Source organism: Pipistrellus hanaki (genome assembly GCF_964339955.1).
Source record: "Pipistrellus hanaki genome assembly, chromosome: 8".
In the NCBI taxonomy this organism is placed as follows: domain Eukaryota; kingdom Metazoa; phylum Chordata; class Mammalia; order Chiroptera; family Vespertilionidae; genus Pipistrellus; species Pipistrellus hanaki.
Window position 1 is genome coordinate 49,838,465 of NC_140510.1, and position 26,388 is coordinate 49,864,852.

Below are 26,388 nucleotides of genomic sequence, written 5' to 3' on the forward strand. Positions count from 1 at the left end.
TCTCCCTATTATATAACTTGTCCGAAGTTGCCTCCCCTTTATTTCTGTATTTTTTTGCATTTTCTGTCAGTCATTTTCAATCAATCACTAGAGTACAGAAGTAACTTCCTGCTGAGCAGATTGGTGGAAGGGGGGTGGGGGGAAGAAAAGGTACTCCTTGTTTTATCTCAGCATAGTCACAGAGATAAGAGTTTCAATTTTAAAGACAATGGACATCCAAAATGAACCAGTGTAGTTTCTGTGAGTCCCCATCTTGGCACACAAATAAGTAGCTCGTCAGGAACCTGGGACTAGCCATTATCTTGGCCCTTTGCTTGGAGGAGAGACCAAACTGCAAACTGGAGCGCCAGCAGAGAGTGCGTGATCTATTTTGCCATTTGACACGCACAGCCCTTTCAGAACCATGAAGTAAAATGAATGATCCAGTGAAAGTAATGAAGTCAAAGCTGTATTAAAACTGAGAAGTCTAAGAAGGGCTAATTCCGATGTAACCCTGATATTGGGGGGGGGGAGGGGGGGAGAGGAGGAGCATGGGGGGAGACTAGTAACCTGAATCTGTGCTAGCAAGCCCAGTGTATATTCTTGATAACCTATAATTAAGTCATTGCCTCTTTCCCAGAAACTGGTCTTGCAGAACCTGTTATCTAAATACAGAGGCCATAAAACTGTGAACAGTGCACTGCCCCAGAGGGAGGGGTTATTAATGCTGGAGCCAGGCCAGACCATCAGATACAGCCTGGAGACCCCCAACATCTGTGACCTTCTTCCAAAGCTGCGAAAAGGACCGGAAGCATAATCTATATTTGCGGGACAAAGACCCCAGAAAGATATAAAAGAGAAGCCCCCTGCATGTTACTTTACTCAGATTGGGGAAGTTATTCTGTTGAGTCCGCAGGCATATTAAACAGTGTAACTCCTTTTCTCTGAAAGTGTTGCTTGGTTTTTCTCTGGTCTTCTGCAACAAAACCACATTAGTATCTACTGCCCAGCTGCATCTCTGCCTCCCTCACCAAACTCTGGGTTTGGTCCGAGGGGGACACCCAGCATGCAGGGCCCTGCCAGACTGCTCCTCTCCACTCTGCTCCACCTGCCAGGGATCCAGCTCTCCATGCCACATCCCCAGGCACTATGAGCTTTCTTGCCACCCGAACCTGCCCCATCTTGGGGTCGGGGCCCTAGCCATTAAAATAAGTGAAAGGGGCATTCTTTGTTTGGTATACATGATTCTGTACCCTTTTGCCCTCTGGCATGCTGACTTAGCAAAGCCACAGTGAATTCTCATGCTCTGTAACTGAAATCATATCATTTCAGATTTGGGATCTCTGCCACCTGCATACGTTCCCATTTGCCTTCTGTTTATTGTTGCACTTTGATGTTCAAAATCCCAAAGGACAACCTGAGTTCCTGCAGACATTTTGCCTCAGCAATTAGTGTCACATCAGTGACTCTCCTGCTTGGTGAGTCATTTCCAAAAGATTTTGTGTCTTCTCACTAATGGTGATTCCTTTCCACAGGCGGATGCCATTGCAGTGCCCACAGTTATGTAGGATTATCTAGTTCAATGGTGAAAAATACCTCGTGTGAGATGGAACAAAATAGGGACCCTCAAAGAGGACACTTAAAATCACTCTACGAAATTTCAGTTTGTGGGCTCTTTGAAATGTTGCTTTCAAACCTTGTGAAGAATTTACAAATGAAACCCATGAGATCGTTTTTAAAAATTAGCCATGATAAGGAATTTAAAAAAGAACATGGTTTTCATGCTTTGTTAACTGAGAAGATACAGCAACAGGTGTAAAATAAATTTCTTTTTAAAAATGTTTTATTTTTATTTTTATTGATCTTTAGAGAAAGAGGAAGAGAGAGGGAGAAAGAGAAACAATGATGTGAGGTTGGAACATTGATTGGCTGCCTTGTTGCACGCCACCTATTGGGGATGGAACCCTGACCGGGAATTGAACCACCAACCTTTTGGTACATGGGACGACATCCAACCAGCTAAGCCACATTTGCCAGAGCTAAATACTCAGCTCCCTTCACACGTCTCTGTAGAATGCTCTGGCTCTTTCCATTTAGTTTACTAAGAAAACAGGAGAACTATCTAGCAGAGGTAGAGAGACCATCATACCAAAACTAAGTGGGGGGTGAGCAGGACACAACTCTAATTTGGTGGTAGTGCCACTAACATTCTACATGTTAATTACCTTATGATAAAATAGCAGGTAGCTAATCTTAGAGATAAGTGGCCAAGGAAAACAGATGTGAAAAGTCAGGAATAATAAACAATGTGGCCAAAACTGGTTTGGCTCAGTGGTAGAGCATCAGTCTGCGGACTGAAAGGTCCCAGGTTCGATTCCAGTCAAGGACATGTATGTTGGTTGCAGGCACATCCCCGGTAGGGGGTGTGCAAGAGGAGCTGGTCGATGTTTCTCTCTCTTCGACGTTTCTAGCTCTCTAGCTCTCTCCCTTCCTCTCTGTAAAAAATCAATAAAATATATTTTAAAAAAATAAACAATGTGATGCGGTAATATTACTCTCTAAATTCTGGAAATTACTATTTTCAGTTTAAACTTCCTTTTGAACCTAAAGATTTCAAAGTGTTCCATAGGGAGTATAAAATAAGCTCAAATGATTGTGAATTAATAATGAAACAATTAAATCAACATGGAAAAGCATATGAGTGTTCTTTCCAACATTTACTATCACTGATCACATGGGAAGAGTTGTTTACTTTGGGTTCATTCCAAAGTAGCTTTGCAGACCAGCACCAAAGACTTATCAGCTCCACAGATCCATGTCTGCATCCTCCTAAGCTTTACCTACATAAAAGAAATCTGTTGCAAGAATAATTTATTCATGCCATTATAACTTAAGTGTGCATAAAAAAACTGAATATCATTAAAAAATAATTTAACACATGCCGTCAAGGTCAGTTTAGCAACGGAAGATCTTCCTGACCCAACAGTTGCACAGCTTATTCAGAGATACCAGGATCCAGGATGGGAGGATCTGAATTATAAGAGGACCTTATAAGAGGACCTTATCTGAATTATAAGAGGACCCTCAATTCTCTTTTCTGAAATGAAACCCATGAGATCGTTTTTAAAAATTAGCCATGATAAGGAATTTAAAAAAGAACATGGTTTTCATGCTTTGTTAACTGAGAAGATACAGCAACAGGTGTAAAATAAATTTCTTTTTAAAAATGTTTTATTTTTATTTTTATTGATCTTTAGAGAAAGAGGAAGAGAGAGGGAGAAAGAGAAACAATGATGTGAGGTTGGAACATCATTGTTCCAACCTCACAGAAAGAAAAGAGAATTGAGGGTCCTCTTATAATTAAGGATACATCATTTTTGATTTTTCATCTAATCTTTCATTATTAAATAAAACTATATAATCATATTAAATAAAACTTTATATGATTATATATTGAATAGATAACATAAAACAAAAATCAATTTACTTTTGTTATTTATAATCATTAAAAATTGCATTTCTATCTTCAAGACAGTATTCTAAGTTTTGGGGAGTTTTGTGTGTGTGTGTGTGTGTGTGTGTGTGTGTGTGTGTGTGTGTGTTTAGGTTAATGTGACAGGGCTCAACAGTTCCTAAAAGTGCTAAAACCAAGTGGTAGATAAACCTGAATCTTAATGATTGTGAGGTCCTTAAAAAACAATACTGTGTCTTTAATGGAGTTACACAGAGTGAGAAAGTAAAGCAGTTTTGCTTTCCCTGCATGTGTTTCTCATTTGAAGTTAGAAACGAAGTACAATCTGATTGAGCTGGGTAGGGGGTAAAGAATTTGCCAGATTTTACACATGAAAGCAAATGCTTAGAAGTGGAATTAAAAGTCAATGCACACTAAACCTTTAATGTTAACTGATGCCAGCCCTAATCCACACTCAGAAAGTGGAGTGTGCACATTCACAGCCATGGCACTTGCCTTCTTGCCAGGCGCAGGGGCCCGAACACCAGAGCCGGAGCCATTAGCACGTCTTGCTCAGAATTCAGTGGTCTGCATTTGTCACATGCATCTCAAGACAGGGATGTTAGGATGGAAGGTGATTTACAAAACTCCATGGCCCAGACCAAGGGGTCAGAGCAGAAAACTGTGTGATTCATGGAACCCTCATGATATTCATGATTGTAAAAAAAAAAAAAAAAAAAAAAAAAAGATTTTCACAGCCAAATGTTTGAGAAAGTCAGAGTTAATCAAGGTTAAACATGTTTCCTTCCTGAAGAACTTCTCCCAGGCTTCAGTATTTCGATGTGCAAGGGAGTTTCCTAGTTACTGGGCCTGAGAGCCCTCTTTGAAGAGCTATCTATCTATTAGGTTGTGGCTAGATACTGTGTTCCATGGGGCACAGTGTGAGAAACAGTGGGAAAAACATTATCATCCGTGAATTATAAATGAGGGAGTGGAGGCCCATGGAGATTATGTCCTCAGGTCTCAGGCTTCTAGTGCCAACTTTCTCAGGGCATGATAAAAAATCTGAGAAAAAGCACACTGAAACCATGGTTCTTAGAAACATACATACCCGAAGAGGCTCCTAAAACTAAAGTTGAAAGTATGCTACATAAGGCACTCTTCTCGTCCCATCAGAGCACACAAACACCCCCACCCCCACCGCCCAAATCGTGAGTACCTGGTACAGAGGCATGCAGATGCTATCGATCCACTCCAGTTGCAACCGAGGCAGTTCATCTTTCCGGTTCCGATCAAAAATAGCCTAGGATGGGGGAGGAGAAGCTTGCTTTATCACACCCGAGAGTTTTTTTGGTGCCTTGTCAAACACTTTGCCACAATGACCCAATTTTTACCAACTGAGCACTTCACAAATCACAATCAATCTTTACCCATGTTTTCCTTTCTTTTATCTATGATGAGAAATGAAATATATTCACCTCTTTTTATGAGATTTGTAAGTGAAGTTATTTGAACTTTACAGCATGCAACTCCTTGGGGCCAATATCGGTCTCCAGATACAAGCAACTGCCACTAAATCAAGTCATCAGGTCACTGGGAATTGGGCACAAGTTTTATTGCCACCAAGCTAATGGAGGCTTTTATTTTTACAGGAAAGAGGGTAGGATAGATTAGAAAAGATCCTTGAAAACAATTTCATTTTAAACAGGGACTATTTGTATTAATTTTTCAAGGTTGGGTGTTGATGTGGCAGTTCTGTGTGTGCTTCAATAAGGTTCTGTCTGTCATGAATAAATTCCTAATTTTTTAAATCTATCACTGAATGGATGATGGTAGGAGGTACCCATTCTCTCCCCATTCCCAGCCTTTAAACTTTATGATATTATAATGTTTAGAAAAGTTGGCTATGTTTGTGAGAAAAAGAAGTGACATATATCTATGTAGCAGATATGAAAAGGGAAACAATCAGTAGGAATTGGAGGGGTAAAATGGATTCCTTGACTAAATATTGACATTTTATGCCAGGGAGAATGTCCATTCTTTGTTCTTTTCTTTTCTTTTTTTTAATAATATGTTTTACTGATTTTTTTTACAGAGAGGAAGGGAGAGGGACAGAGAGTTAGAAACATCGATGAGAGAGAAACATCGACCTACTGGAGATGTGCCCACAGCCAATGTACATGCCCTTGACCGGAATCAAACCTGGGACCCTTCAGTCCACAGACCGACGTTCTATCCACTGAGCCAAACCAGTTTCGGCCCCTCCTTTGTTTGTAAGGGCGAAGATCAGGGTCTAAGAAACAACTGACCTTGCCCCGAGTTCCTATCTTTCCTCTAGATAGAATGTGCCATCCCTCTCATTTTGGTGTTCACATAGGTCATGAGAGCAGATTCAGGCCACCCCTTAGGAATGTAAATTGGTGCAGCCACTATGGGAAAAAGTATGGAGGTTCCTTTAAAAATTAGGAATAGAGTTACTATAGGACCCAGCAATCCCTCCTCTGGGTATCTACCTGAAAATTTTGAAATAATTTATTCATAAAGATATATATAATCCTTGATCATTGCAGCATTATTTACGGTGGCCAAGACATGGAAACAACCCAAGTGTCCTTCGATACATGATTGGAAAAAGAAGATGTGGTACATAAATACAATGGAATACTAGTCAGCCATAAGAAAAGATGAAATATTGCCATTTTTGACAATATGGATAGGTCTTGAGAATATCATGCTATGCAAATAAATCAGACAGAAAAAATCAAGATCTGTATGATTTCACTCACATGTAGGATATAAAAACAGAAAGCAAAAAACCCCAACAACAACAACACAGAAACTGTTTCTTTAAAGGGAAAAGTTTTTTATTTGAAAACTAGAGGCCTGGTGCACAACATTCGTGTACTGGAGGGGTGGGGGTCCCTCAGCCCAGCCTGCACCCTCTCACAGTCCGGGACCCCCTGGGGGATGCCCTACTGCCATGGAGGCAGGAGAGATTCCCATCACTGCCACTGCACTCGCCAGTCTTGAGCCTGGCTACTGGCTGAGCAGCACTCCCCCTGTGGGAGCCCACTGACCACTGCGGGAAGCTCCTGCATTGAGCATCTGCCCCCTTGTGGTCAGTGCACATCATAGCGACCAGTTGTTCCGTTGTTCAGTCAATTTGCATATTAGCCTTTTATTATAAAGGATAGATATGTGGCTAAGAGAAATTTGGGTTGAATTAGGTTTTACACATTAACCATGTATTCCAATTTAGTATATTATTATAACCAAATCTGGTGACACTAAAAATAAAGGCATATTAAAAAATATATATCATTAAAAACTGGGTGGGTGTTTTAACCTATTCTGCACCTTTTATATAAATGAAAACATACTATGTGCTCTTTTGTGACTGGCCTCTTTCACTTAGTATGTTTTCAAAGTTTATTCCTGTGACATGCATCAGCTCTTCATTCATTTTTATTGCTGAATGATATTCCACTGTATAGATGTATCACCTATTATTTATCCAGTTACCATTTGATGGGCATTTGGATTGTTTCCACTGTTTGGCTATTATGAATATTGCTGCTATGTAGTCTTCTGACCTTTCAGAGGTAAGCAACAGATTTAGGAGAGTTAAAATTACTAATACTGTCTATTCTGACTTCAAGTAGGTAAAACTGTTTAAGCTAGGACTTAGTTCTGCTGCTTTTCCCTGCTTTTAAATGTGAATTAAAAAAAAAAAAGGGATCTTAAAATATTCAAAACTCAACATTTCCTGAGTTTCCTTGAATCTGCTATGCTGTGCCAGGCATTAAAATACCTTGCACCTTTCTTGGAGCCAGTGGGTTTTTAGTTAACCATTCATTAAGAAAAAAAGAGGCCACCTGCTCTTTGAGGCATTTATATCTTTTGTATCCTGATGAGTAAAAACGGCACCAGCCTGAGCCTACAGTAAGCATTTTCAAATAATATTTGAATGAATATGCAAATAACAATTCAGTCAGCAGAACCCAAATCTCCAGGTGGAACTTTTCATTTTGTAATGTTCAAAACTAGAAAATAAAATCTTCAGCACCCATTATTTACAACAGCTGCCTGTTCTAGTTTCTCAAGGCTAGGCAGCTTGCCTTTAATTATTTTTTTCTGTAATTGTATTCCATAGTACCCATGGACCACTGTGGGAAAGCGCCCATTGTCTTCACCAGCAGAGAGCTGTGGACAAGGATCCCGGAATGCTGGTGACCTTTGAGCCCTGGCAAAGGTCAGCGCTATGCACCCACTGTTTAGTCGAGACAATGGTAGCTGAAGCAACTTCCCCACTAGACAGTCATGTAAATCCTTACTTATAGTCATGACTTACAGGCATGTAGCCTGCCTGTTACTGGAAATTGCCTGCCTAAGGGCTATAGGTCTATCCCAAATTGATTAAAAACAATGGCAAGGCCTGAGCCCAAGCAGAGTCCTTCCTCTTGGGATGGGTTGGGATGGGCTCCCACCTGCCCCCTCTCCCCCAATTTCCAAATTATTATTTCTTGTCTTGTCTCTTTCATTTGCTTGCAGCCCCTTCTCCAGATCCTGAACCCTGGACCACACAGGACGTGGGACATTCACAGACCACATCTGAAATACCAGCTCTGGGCTCTGAGTTATTCAAACGCCACTCTGCACATTCTCTCTTGTGCCTGCTCATCCCCCTGTGGGTGCTCGGGAAATTCTTGTTAAGTAGCTCACCACTCTTAATCAGACACCTGGGAGTAAGAGTGCTTAGCATCTAAGCTTAATTAAAGTTTTAAACTTTCAGAGTGCTTCCTTAAATCTATTCTTAATTTCCCTCTTTTCAAATTGTGGTTTGGAGTCATTTTTTTTTTTAAAAAAAAATGTCACTCAAGAGGGTAGATACATCATAATAAAAGGATAAGCTTACTGAAGGGGTGAGTTTGAGTTCTGATCTCTCCCGATCTCCTTGTTCGAAGAACTCACTGGTTACAAGTTCAGCCACCTGAAACATGTAAATATTTCAATTTATGGCTATGTTTATTTAACCACCATTCTAAGAAGTTATTTCTGGCTTATGTGTATGGCAATTCTCTTCAACACACAATCATTTAAAAGGCTTATGAGGAAGTACATTAACCTTTTGTGTTTGAAGGTATTATAGAAATTAATCAATGAAACAGATTTCCTTTTCATCAGAAGAACCTGTGCAGTGTAATTTTAGATGCATGCCAGTAGACAATTTCCAACAGCATGTATAGCTGGCATATTTAGGATGAAGCAAATAATAAGCTAATAATACTTATTATATTATTAAAATATATTTGTTATAGTAATTAGCCCACTTCCAGTTGTTTCTTTACATTGTTGCACACTTTTAACCTGCTTGAATCTTGCCCTCACAAAGACTCCTGAACTGCCTCACCCTACCAATATCTGTGTGCATTCTGGAAGGAGTAACCCTGGGCACACCCCTGCTTTCTGCTGGGGGAACCAGTCGAGGGGCAGGAGTAATGCTAGAGTTTCTGATCATACCAGTTTACAGTATGTTACGAAATATTTGAAGATCGTAATTTGCTCTTCAGGCTGCCTGAACCTATGTACTAAAAGTGTTCAGTTATGGCAGATTCTAGTGGGTCTGAGCACAATGAAATGACTATTCTACCCCAAACCGTAGATATTTGTCCAAAGCAAAGACCTGTGTTTTCCACTTCTCATCCATTAATGTGGATGATCAGAAGTTACTGATCATAGTCAAGCTAAAGAACTCTTTTCTGAGTCCTGTGCTTCTAAGGGTAGCTTTATGGGAAACAAATTGACATACTAGGTTAAGTGTTGAACAGTTATTTGCAACAACACTGTGGTGTGCATGTAGAAAATCTCTGAGATGAGCTAGCTGGACTTACAAAAGAGTGGAAGAGCAGAAACACACACACACACACAAAATAAAACAACAACAACAACAACACACACACACACACACACACACGAAAAACAAAACAAAACAAGACAAACCTAGACAACCTGATGTCAAGAAGACCTGGATCCCATACTAATTTTCCCCTGTTCTAGGCTCTTATAAAAGGTGAGGTTCTTAGATCTGGCAAATACTTGAATGGCCTCCTTTTGGTTAAGTGCATAGAATGAATATAATTACCTAAGTGTATCTTTTAAGAACTTTGTCAACCATAAATCATAACATTGATAAAACATAAAAAACATCACATACACACACACACACACACACACACACACACACACACACAGAAATCTGAGAGTAGCAAGTATACAGTCATTTATAAAGAAATAGAATATTTAGTCAGTTCAGATTTTAAACATTTAAAAAATTCAACAGCATAAAACTAGCTGGAACTGACTAAGTTTTTCTGGGACTTGTTCCACTTCTCTGCTCTCCAGTCTCTGCCACTACCTTTCACTTCAGTGCTCAGGTCTGTGTCGCTTGTCTCTGGCCTTTTAAAGGAATAAATGGTCCCCTCAGGGCCTGGCCTTATTTACCCAGTCCCCAGCACTCCCCCTCAGATTGCTCTGAGGTGTGACTTTTGCACCGAAGAACACAAGTGTACAATCAGGTCACCCAAGGCGGGGGTCCTGTGTAGGTGTGTAGCCTCTGGAAAGCACAGAAATTAAAACAAAATCTTGTCCTGGATCTTTCTAAAGTGGTCCTGGGTGTCCCCCCATGCATCTTTCACAGCTCAACTTGTACCACTGTGTTCTTTGTACTTAAAAACCCAAGCAGTAACATTAAGTGGCTCCTGATTGAATTTGTATTAAAGAGGGAAATTGAGATGCTAATCAGGCCTTGGGGGATCACTGGGGAAATCCACATGCTTGCAATCATGTTTGTGAGGAAGGAAAAGTGGAATAGACACCAGTAAAAATAAATAAATAAATAAATAAACCCCACAAAACTTTAAGAGGGAATTAAAAAAATAAAAAACCTTCTAGGAAATTAGAAATACATTTACATTTTTACTTATTGTTATTTAAGTTTTTAAAATTTATTTTTAGAGAGAGAGGTAGGGAGAAAGAGAGCGAAACAGCAATTGGCTGCCAGCTGCATACCCCCACTGGAGATCCAGCCGGAAGCCGAGTGTGTTCCCTGTCTGGGAATGGAACTGGCAACCCTTCAGCACATGGGACAATGCCCAAACAGCTGAGCCACACCGGCCAGGGCCATTTCTGTTTTTATAAGAAGGTCCCACTGTTTCTGTTCAAATGGTTCCTAAAATAATGAAAGTGACTTTTTAAAAAGTATCTTCACCTATTCAATTTAAAGACAAACAAATGAGATCTCCAGTTTAGAGGTGTGACAAGATTCTGATGGAAGCATTTGGAAAAACATGGCGTTTGGATTTATTTCCTTGAGCTCTTGAGATCCTGCATTTATCAGCAAAGTTCACATCCTCCAATTAACATAATATTTACATCAGTGACCAAGTAGACCATCTACAAGTGGCCATTGGCCTCTTTGGTCTAAATATCAAGCAGAAGCTTTTTCCTTCCTAATACTTTGTCCTGTCACTTTCCTGCCCCCCAAGCGGCTCCTGCTCCTTTAGTTTCTTCTTGACACGCATTTCCCTGGGGTTTCTGAAGGCCCTGGCACATCATCCCTACCCCCTCAATTTCCAATCTTCTCTATTTTTCCTCCGGCCCCCCTAACTTTCTCCCACTCTCCACCCCTCTACCCCCCTTCCATCCCTACCATGGTGCCACCTCCCTGCCAGGACTATATTTCCCCCAATGCCTGGAAGAGCCACCTACCTCTTCTCTGCAGTTTATTCTCAGACTTCACTGCAAGAGAGGCCTCCCCACACTGGGAAGTGAAGGGTGGGCAGAGATGTAAAAATAAGCTCCGCATCCACACCAGTTGTGTGTTTGGGGTGCATCGGAAGCTATGTTTTGGGTGTATGTAGGTCTTTAATGTAGAGATTAGCAAATACCACCCAGAGATCCTGACCGTGGAGCTTGAGACCATGACTGCTGGGGCATTTGATCATCTCCCCTGGGGAGTGGGTGAGCATGTTTTGCCTTTTGCCTGCAGGAGGAGAGTGAATCATATTCTTGATGATTAAAAGAGCAAATTGTGGTAGTCATGTTTTCAATAATTATTTCTGGCCTTTTAATTTCTGGGCACATGGAAGGATTATAGTTCCTGGTTGGGCAGGGTTTTGTGACAAGTTCTGGCCAATGAATTGTTGGAGGGCGGGGGGATTTCATTTCCACTGCAAGACCCACAGTGCGTCTGCTGTATTGATACAGACAGTGGCTGCCCCGTTAGCCCGTGTCAAGAATAAGGACAAAGAGGTAAGTGCCAGCCCACCCTGGATGCACACATTCAGGAGTCATTTGTCGGTTTAAACCACTGGAATTTTGGGTTTAGTGGCAACATCATCTATCCTGCTGACACGCATTATTTAAACTGCTGACTGAGGCATCCTTTAAAAGGAAGCATAAACTGCTGGGAAGAATGAAGGCGTTGGAGCCTAATGTGCTAAGATTTTAATATCTAGCTCCACCATTTGCGAAGCCTCATTTTTCCCATTTGTGAAATAGGGATAATTATTGAATTAGTTTCTCGGGGCTACCATAAATTACCACACACTTGGTGGCTTAAAACAACAGAAATTTATTCTCTGAGGGTTCTGGAGGCCAGGGGTCCAACATCAGTTCACTGGACAGAAATCAAGGAGTCAGTGGGGCCACCCTCCCTCGGGAGGCTGTAGGGAGAACCTATTCTTTGCCTCTTTCACTGCCAGCATCCCTTTGTGTGTGGCTGCCTCACTCCAATCTCTGTCTTCTCCCCACATTGTCTTCTCTTCCTCTCAATGTGTAATCTCCCCGGGCCTGTCTCCTATAATGCCACAGGTGATTGGGTAAAGACACCTGGAAAATCCAGGATGATGATGACAATAACGATAATGATATTGATGGTCCTTAACCACATCTGCAAAGACTCCTTTTCATTTCAAGTGAAGTTTACAGCTTCCAGGGACTGGGACCTGAGATCTCTGGGTTGCCATTATTCAGCCTACTATAGTAACCACACCTACTTCAAAGTGGGCTTTGAGGATTTAAATGAGATCACACATATATGTATATAGCCATCATTTAACATTTGTTATTTACTTATTCAATCATTCAATATTAGGTATGCATTGTTATGTGAATGAATCATATTTCCCTAAAATATGAAGTCTTAAGACACCAAGTCACTATCTTAGACCTCATAGTTCACATAGTAGGTGCCTCATAAAACTTAAAGAGATATTAACCTCAAATCCTATTAGTAATCAAGGACTTTAAATTGTATAATCATGGCTTGAAAACTATTCTTGTTTTAGAACTAACAGTCTTTTGGCAGTGAAACCAGATAGTAAAGGCATAATTTTTGGGGTACAAATTAATTTGGATACTGCACACTATGGCCAAAGAGCTCTCTGATCTTGAAATAGTAATTAAAAAGAAAAATAGAATTTTTTATTTACCTCCTTGGATTTTTATCTCAGATGTAAAAAACGGAACCTTATGCTAAAACATAATTACCTATTCAAAAACACTATTTTTGAAACTCATGCCTTAAGAAATGGTCAAAGTGTTATTTGGATTTAGTGCATTAAAAAAATTATTCCAGAGCCAGAAATATTATTAGTCAGTGGGAGCACAGTAAAGGAAGGCTGGGCAATAAACTATGTGGAGCCTAAGCCTCCCGCTATTTTCTTTGCACCATGTTAATACTGATGCAAATTGACTGGGGTTTCAGTGCCTGGTAGTCAGGGCTCTGGGAATATCACGGGCCCTCCCCCCAACCCCCGCTCCAGTCCCTCCTCTGCTGAGCCCTGCCATTAATCACCACTCGCCTGTCTTGAGATCTCCCACGGTTTGGTCACGGCTCCAAGGTCACAGGCTGTCATTAACATTGATCTGAAAAACAGAACCACATAAAACAGCCTGAATAATCTTTTGTTGCACTGCTAAACAAACCGTCCTGGACACATAAATAAACAAAATGGAGCGGAGGTAAGCTCACATCTTTTCCTCAACAAGGGAAGCCCTGTTTGTGGTCCCCACGTTTAGCATCTCTGTCCTGAGGCCACGCGGCTCGGGAAGACAAAGCTCGAATGCTCCCCTGGCTGCCCTTTGTTTTGTCTGGAGCAGATGGAGGAAAGCAAAGCGTGCCTTTCTCTATACCTGAGCGAAGCATGCTCTGCCTAAAATAATTTGTAATGGACAAGGCTTTGTATTCTTAACTATCAGCAAGGGAGTCAGTATATCATACTGTATACATAGCTGATGAATCTAATTACCAGCTATCACTGATGGATGGGAACGGAAGAAAATCCACACCAAAGAGGTGAGGCACATGCTGCATTAGAAGCTCCTCTCCTCCTCCAGGGAGCTAAGATTTACGGGTAAGGGCCACACCGTTTTTCTCCAGCTTCCTGCCTGGCTGCAACCGTGTGCGATAAGGGTCACAAGGAGACATTCAGCTACAGCTTTCGTGAATGTGAGCATGTTAAGAAAGCACAGGAAAGATCCGAGTCAGATTGTGGAAGAGCGGGTTTCTATTGGGTTTAACTGGAATTCACACTGAGCTGTGGAGAAAATGCAGAGGACAAAGTCAAATTGTAGAGAGCTCAGGGGTTTATAACTGGATATGGAGGGAAAGGGAAAAATGAAACACACTCTTTGTCCCAAATCTGCTTTCTTTGTACTAAGAGCAGCAGAAAGTGATGAAAAGTACTGACGGATCCGGGCTGGGAAATCACCTCGTATCCGGCTCCTTGTGGAAGAGAGGGTGCGTTGTTACAGGTCAGAGGGCAGTCCTGATGCCAGGTGTTAGCGTTCACGCCCGCCGGTCCCCGGGCCTTGGAAGCATGTCTGCTTCCAAGATGGCGGAGCATGCCTAGGTGGTGGTGGGCTTTGTGCAGCTCCGCCAGGAAATCCCTCCAGGGATCAAGCAGAGGGCTCACACAGGTCATTCAGAACACAGCCAGGCACACAGGCATCAGCAGCCCTTGGGGAGCCAGGCGGCATCTAATCCCAACACCCATGTGCTAGGTAAGCACTACACAGAGACACCAGTCTGTTCTTCAAACTTGATCTTCTGTAACTTCCGCAGCCCACGGTTTGCCTGCCTCTGTACGAGGTGGTCTACCAACTAACTCCTAACTAAAGGAATCCTTATCACAACCCTCTGAGGTAGGCAGACCTCAGACCTCCTTTTGCTACACTCAGATACTTCTCGTTTTAGGTTCTGCTGGTACCAGAAGGGAACATGACTGTGGGCAACGCGTTAGAATTTGCCATCTCTCTCCTGGGCAGGAAATAATCTCTCTAAACTTGCCTATTTTTACCATAGCTTAGATGATTACTTAGGTTCCATCTGTTTGAGAATTTGAAACTTACTTCTCAAATTCATGTTCATATCAGCATTAATCAGTTAATCAATAAGTTCATTGTGTACATGCTAGGTACTCTAATGATGATAATTCTAATAGCTACCACTTATTGAGCAGGCTTACCGGTAGACATACTATTATTATCTCTATTTTACAAAGCAAACAGTGATCAGAAAGGTTAGGTAGCTTGTGTGGAGAGCATCTACAGAGTTTGGACAGGTTATGGTCCAAATCTGTGGTCCCACGTGGCTGAGTGATATAGGCTGCGGGAGGTGCAGCAAGTAAACAAACCTTGATCAGGTGCATGCAATTGAGTAGATTTAAAACTCACAAGAATGTTGTAAACATCTTGACCATGCCTTTACTTTGACTAGTGGAATCTGGTTATAAAATAAAGATTTGGCTTGCAGGCCATGGCACTGTCTCTCCGTCAGAGAAGCAGCGTCACACCTAGACCCAGCTATATTCTCTTGTCTGTCTTTTCTAAATCCTTCACTGCCCCCTCTCAGGCTCACCGAACCTGGCTGTGCTGGTGCAGCACAAGCTTGCCCGATATTACAGCTAAGAAATATCAAAGCTAGGATTGTTATTCATAAAGTCTGACAAAGGACACTCTACTTTCAATGAATACTTGGTAGTGGAGCAGAAAGACTATACATAAAAGGAAGACAGAAAAGGGCTGGGAAGTGGGTGGAGGATGGTGGGGTGTCTGAAGCCCTTATTTGATTGGCTCTGGGAGTTAATTAAGGTTGAGGGCTCAGAGGGACTTGGTGAGGCCTTCAAGAAGAGAACTTGAGGTGGTAGATAAGGTTTGAATAAGGAGAGAGTGGAAGCAGGAAACCAGTTGACAAGCATAAGTTGATAAGAGCCTACAACAAAGAAGGGCAGGGGGAATGGAAGGGCAATAGGGTGGGAGATCCCACAGGAAGAACTGAAGGAGAATGAGCAGTTTTACCTTGTTTTAATCTAGCCTCTACACCACGTTAACAGGTTTTTTTGTTTTTTTGTTTTGTTTTTTACTCAGAAGAGAGTGGGAAGGGAGTTTGTACCAACTGCTTTAGTCTCGTAATTCTAGTCCAATTTACAGTTAAGTGGTGTCAATCTGCTCAGTGCGATTGGACGAATGAGTGGTCAGGCATGAGTCTCTGTCCTAGTGGGGTGGGTGAAGAAAGCAACTGTATTTAGACACCCAGCCCTCACAGCAGGTCATTTATCACACCTCTCCTCTATGTGCCAGCAGTAATTCAGTAAGGATCTTTCTTGACTTGTCTTCTAGTTTTAAAACAATTTGCAACCTAAAAGGAATAAATCTTAATTTTAAAGATATATTCAAATTCAATAAAAGATTTCATGTATGAACTGAAGTTTGCACTTACTAAACAAAATTATTCTACCTCACAGTTTGCACTCTGCCGTTGCTTTAGACTCTGATAGTGCCACAATGACAGTGCAGTGATGGTAAGATGGAAAACACATAACTTGAGTTTTTCAATTCTGTCATTTCATGTGACCATTTGAGGAGAGGTGGTTATTTGTGTTTATATTCTAAAACCGTGGTCGGCAAACTCATAAGTCAACAGAGCCAAATACCAACAGTACATGATTGAAATTTCTTTTGAGAGCCAAATTTTTTAAACTTAAACTTCTGCTAATGCCACTTCTTGAAAATAGACTTGCCCAGGCCGTGGTATTTTGTGGAAGAGCCACACTCAAGGGGACAAAAAGCCGCATGTGGCTCGAGAGCCACAGCTTGCAGGCGGAGGCAGAGGTTTCAGGGGGCTGACTGTATACCTGGACATTCTTAGAATTAACTTACATGTACGATACATTTATAATTAATGCATAAGTAATAATGTGCAACTTTGAATAAATTATGTTGATACTCAATAGGAAATGTCAGCAATTGTTTATAATTCGTACCAAAAATATATTTTTCTCAGGAGTATTTCATCATTGACATTGTTTACATTGCAGGCACATGGTGATGATAAAAAACAAAAACAAAAAAACCCCTAACGTTTAGTTGGTTTTATTACTACTTTAAAATTCCCTAATAGTGCTCTCCAGAGGAGCACTCCCCCCCTTGCCCCGCCTTTGTGCACATGGTCAGAGTCTAACTGCAAAAAGAGAAGGGAGGGCAGAGCTAGGGGGATGGACCTCCTGGAGCACCTCTGTTTTACATATACTTCCAGGTAGTTTATTATTTTATTATTATTATTATTTTTTACATATGAGATCCCCTGCCAAAAGTATTTGAAAATCTGCAGGAAAACCCCCAGGTGGATATGAGGAATAAGAACTGGCATTTTAGGAGTTATGCTTAGAGGAGGCCAGGCCCAACAAAGTGGAGGTCATTTAAGAGGAGATGGCAGCTGAAGCTGGAGGATGCTCAGAAAGAAGAATAACAAACCCAGGTCCTTGGGGGATAGTTACTCATAGGTTACAGTGGGAGGTGGAAGCCTGGAAAAGAACAGAGAACAAGGACAAGGAAGAGTCAGAAAGGAAGTGGCATGTCCAGAAGAGCATGGCTTTGCAGAATCCAAGGCCGGAGAGAGTTTTAAGAAAGGAAAAGCCAACACAAGCAGGAGCTTATGAAGAGATCAGGGAACCAGAAGAGAACAAAGGCTGTAGAATTAGATTCCTGGGAGCTGACAGATGACTTTCAAAAGGAACAGAAATCACATTCATAGGCTAAATTCCTCTATAGGGAAATGGCTAACTACTCTGTGCTGAATCTATATTTTGGAATACTATAGAGCATTAAAAGATGATGAGGTATGAACATGAAAAGAATTCCAACACATATACCCTGTTTCCCCGAAAACAAGACAGTGTCTTATATTAATTTTTTCTCCCAAAGTTGCACTAGGTCTTACTTTCAGGGGATGTCTTATCTTTCCATGCGCTAGGTCTTATTTTCGGAGGATGTCTTATTTTCGGGGAAACACGGTAGTTGAGTGAGCAAGCAAGTTCAGATTGACATGCAAATGCAGAATTATATTAAAACAGATAAATTCTTACTAGATAATGTTTTCCAATGGGTCATGTGTATGTCCATGCTTTAGAAATTATCCGGACAGTTACAACTAACTGATAGCACAGCACAGCTATGCGGCAGTGTGGGGATTAGGAGTGAAGCCCAAAGGAGAATTGGAAGTGTATTGTAATGGTTTAATTTGTTACAGAAAAATACATTCCTATATTATTTGCAGAATGAAAAGGTACTTAAAAAGAAAGAAATTGCCTTGTAAGAAGTTAATAGGAGTTGTAAGGGAAGGAGAGAACTAGGATTGGAGCTTGAGAAGAAGGTAGATTTCAGGCATGAATTTTTTGAGGAGATGGAAACCTATTTTTAGAAAAGTCATAATGGAAAAAACAAAACACACAGCAGATTTTGAAAATGCAAGTAAGAGAATACAAACAACAAGGTCGGAATGCAGATGATGGTGGTGGAGGGGATGGAATTGGGACATTAGGATGGAAGTGGAGGGACTGGAAGGTTCCTCCTTGCCCTCAGGAAAGGACATAAAAAAGGTCTGTAAAGATAACAGAGAAAGAGCAATGCAGAGAGGGGTGGGGAACAGGAGGGCCCTCTGGGGAGACGGCGTGAAGAGATTGGCTGCCGGGGGACAATACAGGGGGAGCTCAAGTTCTGAAGGTGAAGGCAGAGGTTTCAGAGAGCAAACATGGGAAGGGGAAGTCTGATGGGGTCCCACTCGGGCGATCCCAGCGGCTGTCTGCTGTGGAGCAGACACAGCAAACCATAATCCTGGCCTCACCATTCCCAGGAATAGTCAACAGCGCTGGAGTAGGAATAAGACAGCAGAAGGTTCATGATGGCTGAGGTGGGGATGGCAGAAGGCAGGAGACAGTATGACACAGAGAGAAATAGAGTCTCGCCAGCTGGTGGTTAAAATGTGCCACATAAAAATGATGGTTTTCGGCTGTCTCTTCTAAACAACCGGGAAGAAGTCATGTAAAAAGTCTAGAACAGACTCCTATTCCCACCACCAAAATGGTTCCCATTGGTTTTCTAGCTACAATAGCTGTTGTCTCTAAAGAAAAGCAACAGTGAACTCTGCTTTCCTTTATGCTGTGTGACTGTTTTCTGAGATTCAAACACCACCTCCCCCTCTTTCCCACCAACTTGCACACCCGTCTTCTCTGGAAAAAGATGAGGTCATGGGTTGCTAAAACTGAACCAATTTAAATATCATTTTCTAATTCTGAATGCAAATTTATGGAGAGGAGAAAAAAAAATATAATGCATTAGAAGACAAAAAGACATTGTCTATTTTTTCTCTAATTATTCAACTAATCTCTTACTGTTTGAGTGTAAGCTAAGATTTGTTGCTTTAAAAATCATTTGCATGCTCTTTGCACTGTCAGGAAAGCAAAGCTAAATCCTCAAATAATGAAGAAACACAAACAAGAGCTTTCTCTTACCGAAATATATCCCGATGGGGTTTGACGTTCCAATCGTATTCTCCTTTACTGACAAGTTCAAAGAATTCAGTTCTCCTCCTGCACACAATCAAATGAAGAAAGAAAAACACACACCTGGAATGAAATTTCTCAGCCTGTGGGTGACATAATCACATTTATGGGAAAATATAAGACCACCTGAACCAAGTAACTTAATATTTGAAATCATGAGGCTAAAGCACTATCAAAATAAATCACTTCTTAAAAAACATTGAGGCTTCAAGAAAAAGCCGCCATCATTTCTGACTGTATTTACAACAGGGAAGATTATGGAGCCATAAAACTGAAAACATTTAGGATAACTTGCTAGAAGCCGAAAGTCGGAGAAGAAAGGCAAGGACAAATAAAAAGCAGGGACAATTGTGCAGTGTTCTCGTGTCATTCAACATGGAACTGAGCTGTATGATAACCCAAGATAAGCTCCGGTCTCTGGTAGTAAATTCAGACGAATACTTTTTTCTAGGTAAGAGAATAACTATTTCAGCGCTTTAGTGTTTAAACACATGAGCTACGGAGTGAAAAATAACTACGCTTAAGCAATGGGTCCAGGCACCTACTTGCTGTGCAACTTTGGGAAGCCACTCAAACCCTCTCAACTTCAATTTCCCAACCACCAACACGGGGATTAGGTTTGCTAACTCGCAGTTATTGTGAGGGTTACATGAGATGACGTGCAAAGCCCTCAGCGCAGTGTCAGCACATTTCAAGTGCTGGACCCCCCCCCCCCCCCACACACACACACACACACACATACACACACAAGGATACACATTTGGGGATGTATAGATATGTGAAAGACAAGAGGAAATACTCCACAGTTGTGAAAACAAGGGGGATTTATTTCTATTTTCACAACTTTAATCTAGTTAGATGACTTCATTATTTTTATAGTGAGAAAGAAAAAAAAAAAAGAAACAACACATCATTTTAAGCCTTTAAGAATTATTTCCTATGGTTTCAACTTCTTGGATCTTCCTAATGAGAGACTATTTAAAGGATCCTGACATACCATTTCCCAAAGTACATCCCACAAAATACCAGTCTTAGGAGGTACTCCATCTAAAGGCACTCCCAGCCAAGTGGGTTTGGCTTTCTTATCAGTAAAAAATAATATTAATTGGATTTACATTGTTAAGGTTGGTGGGAAGATTAAATGAAATTATTTATGTAAAACACTGCATCGGGTACCTGGCACACAGTAGGTACTCATAGGGATTAACTAGTATTATGCTCAGAAGGGCTGAGTTCACTGGCCCAGTGTTTTGCAGCTGGTGAGCAGCGGAGCTGGGCTACAAACAGCCTGTTAGAATAGCAGCTGTCCCAAGCAGCTAAGGTAGGTCCCAGGTGTCCTGGGAGGACAGAGCAGGCCACTCATCTCAGGTTGAAAAATCATAGATCATGAAAGGCTTTCTGAAGAAGCTTGTCACCATCCCTGTCATCATTGTACCTGGTGTCATTTCAATCCTATGAGTTAATCCAAAAAATCACCAGAATGCTAGCTCCAAGAGGACAAGGACTTGGTCCATTTTTGCTCCCTCCCAGATCCCCAGTGCCTACAACAGTGCCTGACATGCAGGGGGTTAGTAAATGTCTGTTGAATTGATCCATGAATGAAAAAGATAATCTCATAATACTATTCACCAAAAAACTTATCTTTCAGCTACTAGTTTCACCTAGATTCTAATTGTGCTAGGTCTTCACAGCTGCCATTTGGAGAGAATGAGATAAGAAAACAATATAAAATCTATTCAAGAAAAGCCCATCAGATTCTTGAAGACTAGATTCTAACTTGAACCATGAGTTCTAGGAAATTTAAGAACACCGTTGTCTGACCTTCCACTAAGTATTGTTATGTCTACTGAGAGCACATTAGAGGTATGAGACATGACATTTTTGATGCAAAGTGGAGGTATAGGCACCTAGGTGGCTAACTCAATACAAAAAAAATATATTTTAAAAATACAAATCTATTACATGCCAACTAAACAGAACCATAGAATAAATTCCCCAATGATGGAAAGTTTAATAGCTAGAGTTGCTGGTGTGAAAGTCTTAAATCAACTAAACCCCAAATCAGTCTGTAGACTTTCCATCACATTATAACAAAGCTAGATTTTACTGACAAAAGGGAATAGCCACTATCCCTAGAGGATGGCAGGAAGAATTTCTTGCATAGGACACAGAAGAATGTGGCCTACTAATTTTATTTCCGCCCCCCCCCCCCCCCCCCCAGGCACACACTGACTAACCATGAATTTCTTAAGAGGCTCTATTTATTCTGGCATCTCAAGGTTTGGCTATGACCTCATATGGGAATAGGAGACTTCCTGCACAACATAGTTTTATCAAAATGAAGATGGAAAAAGTCCAGCCATTGGTGGAACCATGTACGTCATGTTCATATAAGTGACAAATAGGTGCTTTAAAGTTTAAACCAAAGTGCATTTAAAATTTCATTTTAAGTTTCTGAAAACTAACGTCTTGAAAGACAAAGATGGGGTTCATCATTTTCATAAGGCAAAAGGTTTTCTGAAGTGATGATATGCAAAGGTCACATAACAATATATGCCTCTCTCTCTCTCTCTACACACACACACAGACACACAAGTGTGCATGTATGTGTAAAACTGCTGGGTCATAGAATGTTTTATTTTTTATATTTAACTTGAGTTTTCATTATTATAGACTGTTAGAGGTATACAGCGTAGGGCAAAAGTAGGTTTACAGTTGTTTAGTATGTAAAATTAAGTTTATTCTTATATTATTATTTATTAATTATTATGTTATTTTCTATATGAACAACTTGTAAATCTACTTTTGTCCCACCCTCTATGAAACCTTTGAGAACAATTTACTGTAACTCTGTCATTTTGCAGGTGAGGAAACTCAAGGTGAAGAAAGACGAAGCTGAATTGCTCAGGGTCCCAGGGAAGTTGTGGGAAGATCTAGGTAGATTCCAGGTCCCCAGCCTCCCAGACAGCCCTGCGTGTTGAGAGGATATGGAAAGCAGTGGCTGAGCCCCTTCTTGAGATGTCATGGCACCATGGACTGCTGTACTAGTATCCAGTGCCATGGCAGGCATTACATGAGGGGATGATCCAAAGAAGAGCTGCAGATGGCCCAGGCCAGCTTGGGTCCATGGCTCCTGGTGGTTTATTTCTGAACTCCTCCTTAGTGACAATCATTACAGAACAACAATGTGAAATTCACAGTGCTTTTAAAAAATGAATTTTCCCACAAAGCCTTTTAGCATCAAAATGTGTGTATGTCGGTGTGTGTGTGTGTGTGTGTGTGTGTGTGTGTAGATTTTTATAGAGTTAACAGCATGACCATTTGTGTCCACAATCCTATCTAATAAAAGAGTAATATGCAAATTAACCGTCACTCTGCAACAAAGATGGTGGCGCCCATAGCGGCTGGGCAGGACACTGGCAGCATCGCCTCTGGCAATGCAAGCCCAGCAGGCAAGTGCAGCCTACAGGCAGCACCCAGCAGGGCCTGTCTTGCCATTGCTGTGGCAACCCGAGAGCAGGCAAATGCAGGCAGCACCCAGCAGAGTCTGCTTGCCCATCTCTGTGGTGTGGAGCAGGCAGGCCCTGCAGAGAGCAGAGAACCACAGGGTGTTGGCCTAAGACGTCAGTAGGACATCCCCTGAGGGCTCCCAGATTGGAGAGGGTGCAGGTTGGGCTGATGGCCTCCCCTGCCCCGACCTGAATTTTGTGCACCAGGACTCTAGTATTATATATAAAACTCCCTGGATCTGGACCCCTCTGCCACAGGAACTAATATCAGAACCTTCTCAAGTACAATCCTGAAAACCTTGTTTTTCAGGGACAATGGAAAATACCTCAGCTAGTGAAAAGCAGCTTACTGGAAAATCTCATTTATAATCAGATATATTTTTATTAGGCTTTTATCCTGCTCTTGACATACATTCCACTGAGAAAAATATAGCAGCCTTTACAAAAGCATCATTTGAACAGAACTGCTAAAATTACCCTCAAATATAATTGGAAAGTTTAGTTACCAGTCACCCATCACTACATTGAAAATCTTTCTGGTTTTTAATTTATCTGCAAGGCACTCTTCATTGGTAAAGTGAGAAATCACCATTCTTACATATATATATATATATATATATATATATATATATATATATATATGTAAATTTATATATATATATATATATATGTAAATTTATATATTACATATTCTTTCCCTATTTATTAACTGTTCTGAATCTACCAAGAGTCTAAGAGCCCAGGAATGTTAGGAGAGGTGGCAAATCATGATTGTGACTCTCCTGAAAGTCCAGCCCCAGGGTCATCAGACGGGGAAGGCAGGAGTGTGAGTGGGCCGCTGGGTGGGTGCAGGGGAGGAGCTGGATGCTGTTCTCTCAGTGTTCTCACAGCTCATTCAACAGGCAAGAGTACATCTGCAACTTATTGCTAAATGCAGATTCTGAGAGATTTGGATGTAAAAGCACTGACAAAGAGTAAATTAATATGCAGATGTTAACTCCAATAGTTATGACTAAAGAAACAAAAGTCATATATTAATTTGGAAAATGAGTTATGTTCCTGCTTAAGTAGTCTGATAATATAAGGACTAGCTAACAATCCCATAAGTGCAGAGAAAATGGCAGAGTAGTCCAAACATTTTCGAGCCCAACTATTTGGCATCACTTTCAGCTTTATTATGTAATATTGTGAGCAATTTATTGAATCTCTCCAAACCTCAGTTTCCTCAGGAGTGTTTGAGCTCAAACATATCAATAGTACCTATTCTGATGGGACTGCTCTAAATATTAAATAGGATAATGTGTATATAAAGCCCCCAAGTAAGCATTCAGGAAATATTGTTTTTCTTAGTGTGGAAGCTGTGAAAGTTGCATAGGTCATCTTCATTGACTTCCATGCAAATAGTACAGGGCATTGTGATTTCCCGTTGACATTTTAATTCATGTAATTTTGGATCTCTCTCTTTTCAGACCTCAAGTGTCATCTATAATTATAGAAATTTTATTTAGCTTCTGGCTCAATGGGTCTTTTATTTATAAGGTATTTTAAATTATCAAAGTTATCAAATTTAAATTATTTATATATTAATTGTTTAGATTATTTAAATCTTACTTATTTAAATTACCAAGTTATCTTTCAAATAGGTGATCTCCTGTGACCATGACAAGGACCCTAGGGGATTGGTGTGGGTGAGGTGCCTATCCCCAAACTGCTGACAAGGAAACTGAGGCAAAGGGACACTGAGTGACCCTCAAAGTCACACGGCTGCATACTGATAAGGTACATCTAATTCTTGCCTGGGATGCTGAAGTTACTATTTAAATATCAAAACCTTGTTCACTGCAAGGACTTGGAAATAGACACAGAAATCAATTTTAGAAAATCATCCAGCAGAAACTGGAGAAAGTTTAATGAGCTAGAAAATCAGGCTGAAGAATTAACCCCCAGATTTAGGTGGTGAGACTTAGAAATTCACACTGAGGTTTTTGTATGTTTTGTCTTTTAAACTTGTGAATTCTGCTTTTATCTGTCACTTACAGGAAACAATCTCGAGGACACCTAAAACCATTAGAAATTAAAGTCACAGGGTTTTATGGTTATTTTTAAAGAAGTCCCACGTTTCCAGGGATCATACATTTTTCTCTGTCGGCGCATCACAGGAGATCCTGCACCTAGGAATGAGTCCCACACCCTCTCCAAAGGCCTGGCCTTTCCTCTAGCCAGCTGTCCCCTTCCTAGGGGAGGAAGGCAGTGTGTTTCCTCTGTGGTTGACCTCTACTGTGTCCTGACTTTCAATTTGAGTAGCCAGGGCAGAAAAGCCAGTGCTGATCCAGACTTCCTCTGGGCACCCTCCTTTCTCAGCCATTGCTGCCTCAACCAGCCAGTGCCCAGCTCCCGGCTCACTGGCCTAGCATGCTTTCTATGCTGTCGCTGCTCTGACTCCCCCTGAGGGACTGGATGCTGTAGGCATCCCCAGCCTTCAGGCACAGATGTCCGGAACTGGTGTGGGAATTAACGACCCTGGAATAACCTTGGCTGATGGAACGTGGAGGCCAGTGGATAAATTTGAGGTGCAGCATAGGGTCAAGCCTGGTTGAGCACAGTGGTGACCAACAAGGGTCTGTGTCCTTACAATAGCTTTCCTACTGGCCGTTTTACTGCCCTAGCCCCCTACTCCTATTTCTGATGTCACCTCTAAAACCAACCTGCCCGCCTCCAAGCCCTTGTCTGTGCTTTGGAAGAGGGCACGGGGAACTCAGGCTGCCTCTCAGAGTAAACCAACTAATGTACAGCTGGGAAGGTCAATATTGCCTTGGAATTTAGCCCCAATGCAAATGACAAGTCTTTCTTGATTTTTTAATTAGAGGATGGATATAGCAATTGTGGAAAAAAAAATACATAAAAGAGGAGGCTTTTTCCTGTCTCTGACACTTGCAAGATTTTGAGTAATTTTTAGCAAAATGTGGGTTCCAATATAGCCACTAATTATATATGACCCAAGCGATGCTCTTCAGCATTTTCGAACTCAGTACGTGATGTGCAAGAAAAAGATGACTTAGATTACATCATCTCTAGCATCCCTTCCAGCCCCACACTATATAATTGTGAAATAAAAGCAGCCGGGCGGCTGTTTGTAGTAGTTGCTTCTCCCTCATTAACCCTAGGGATTGTTTTGGCTAAAAAAAATATGGCAACACCTTAATGCAACTTTAGACAGGCAAGTGAATCAGCCTCCTGAAGGTCCAGATTAGGGAATGAACAGCTATTCAGAACCCCGGAAAACAATAATGGTGACAAAAAAGAGAGCTACCAGCTTCTTTGGGAGTCAGCAGACATTAGCAGTGGCTGCAGCATTAAGATAAGAGCAGAGTAATGAGAAAACGGGTTGCAGCCACTTCCTTGACTGCATTCCAGCGGTCACCTGGTGATTCGTCACATGGCTAACAGGGCTTGATAAATGGACTCCAACTGTTGAGGTTTTTTTCCCCCCTTAGAAATTACTTGGAAACTTGGCTTGGGAAAATGCTTCTACTTTGAGGAAAATAAC

The 26,388-nt window shown here is 41.2% G+C and overlaps 1 protein-coding gene across 1 annotated transcript in view; it reads right to left on the minus strand.

The window, feature by feature from the left end:
• PDE11A (phosphodiesterase 11A) overlaps window positions 1-26,388 on the minus strand; it is a 256,941-nt gene that overhangs the window by 23,940 nt on the left and 206,613 nt on the right. Inside the window, exons 16-19 of the mRNA XM_084893080.1 lie at window positions 19,282-19,359; window positions 13,294-13,357; window positions 8,346-8,420; window positions 4,650-4,733 (exon numbers count right to left, since the gene is read on the minus strand). Of these exons, the coding sequence (XP_084749206.1) occupies window positions 4,650-4,733; window positions 8,346-8,420; window positions 13,294-13,357; window positions 19,282-19,359 (301 nt within the window). The remainder of the gene's footprint in view (window positions 1-4,649; window positions 4,734-8,345; window positions 8,421-13,293; window positions 13,358-19,281; window positions 19,360-26,388) is intronic.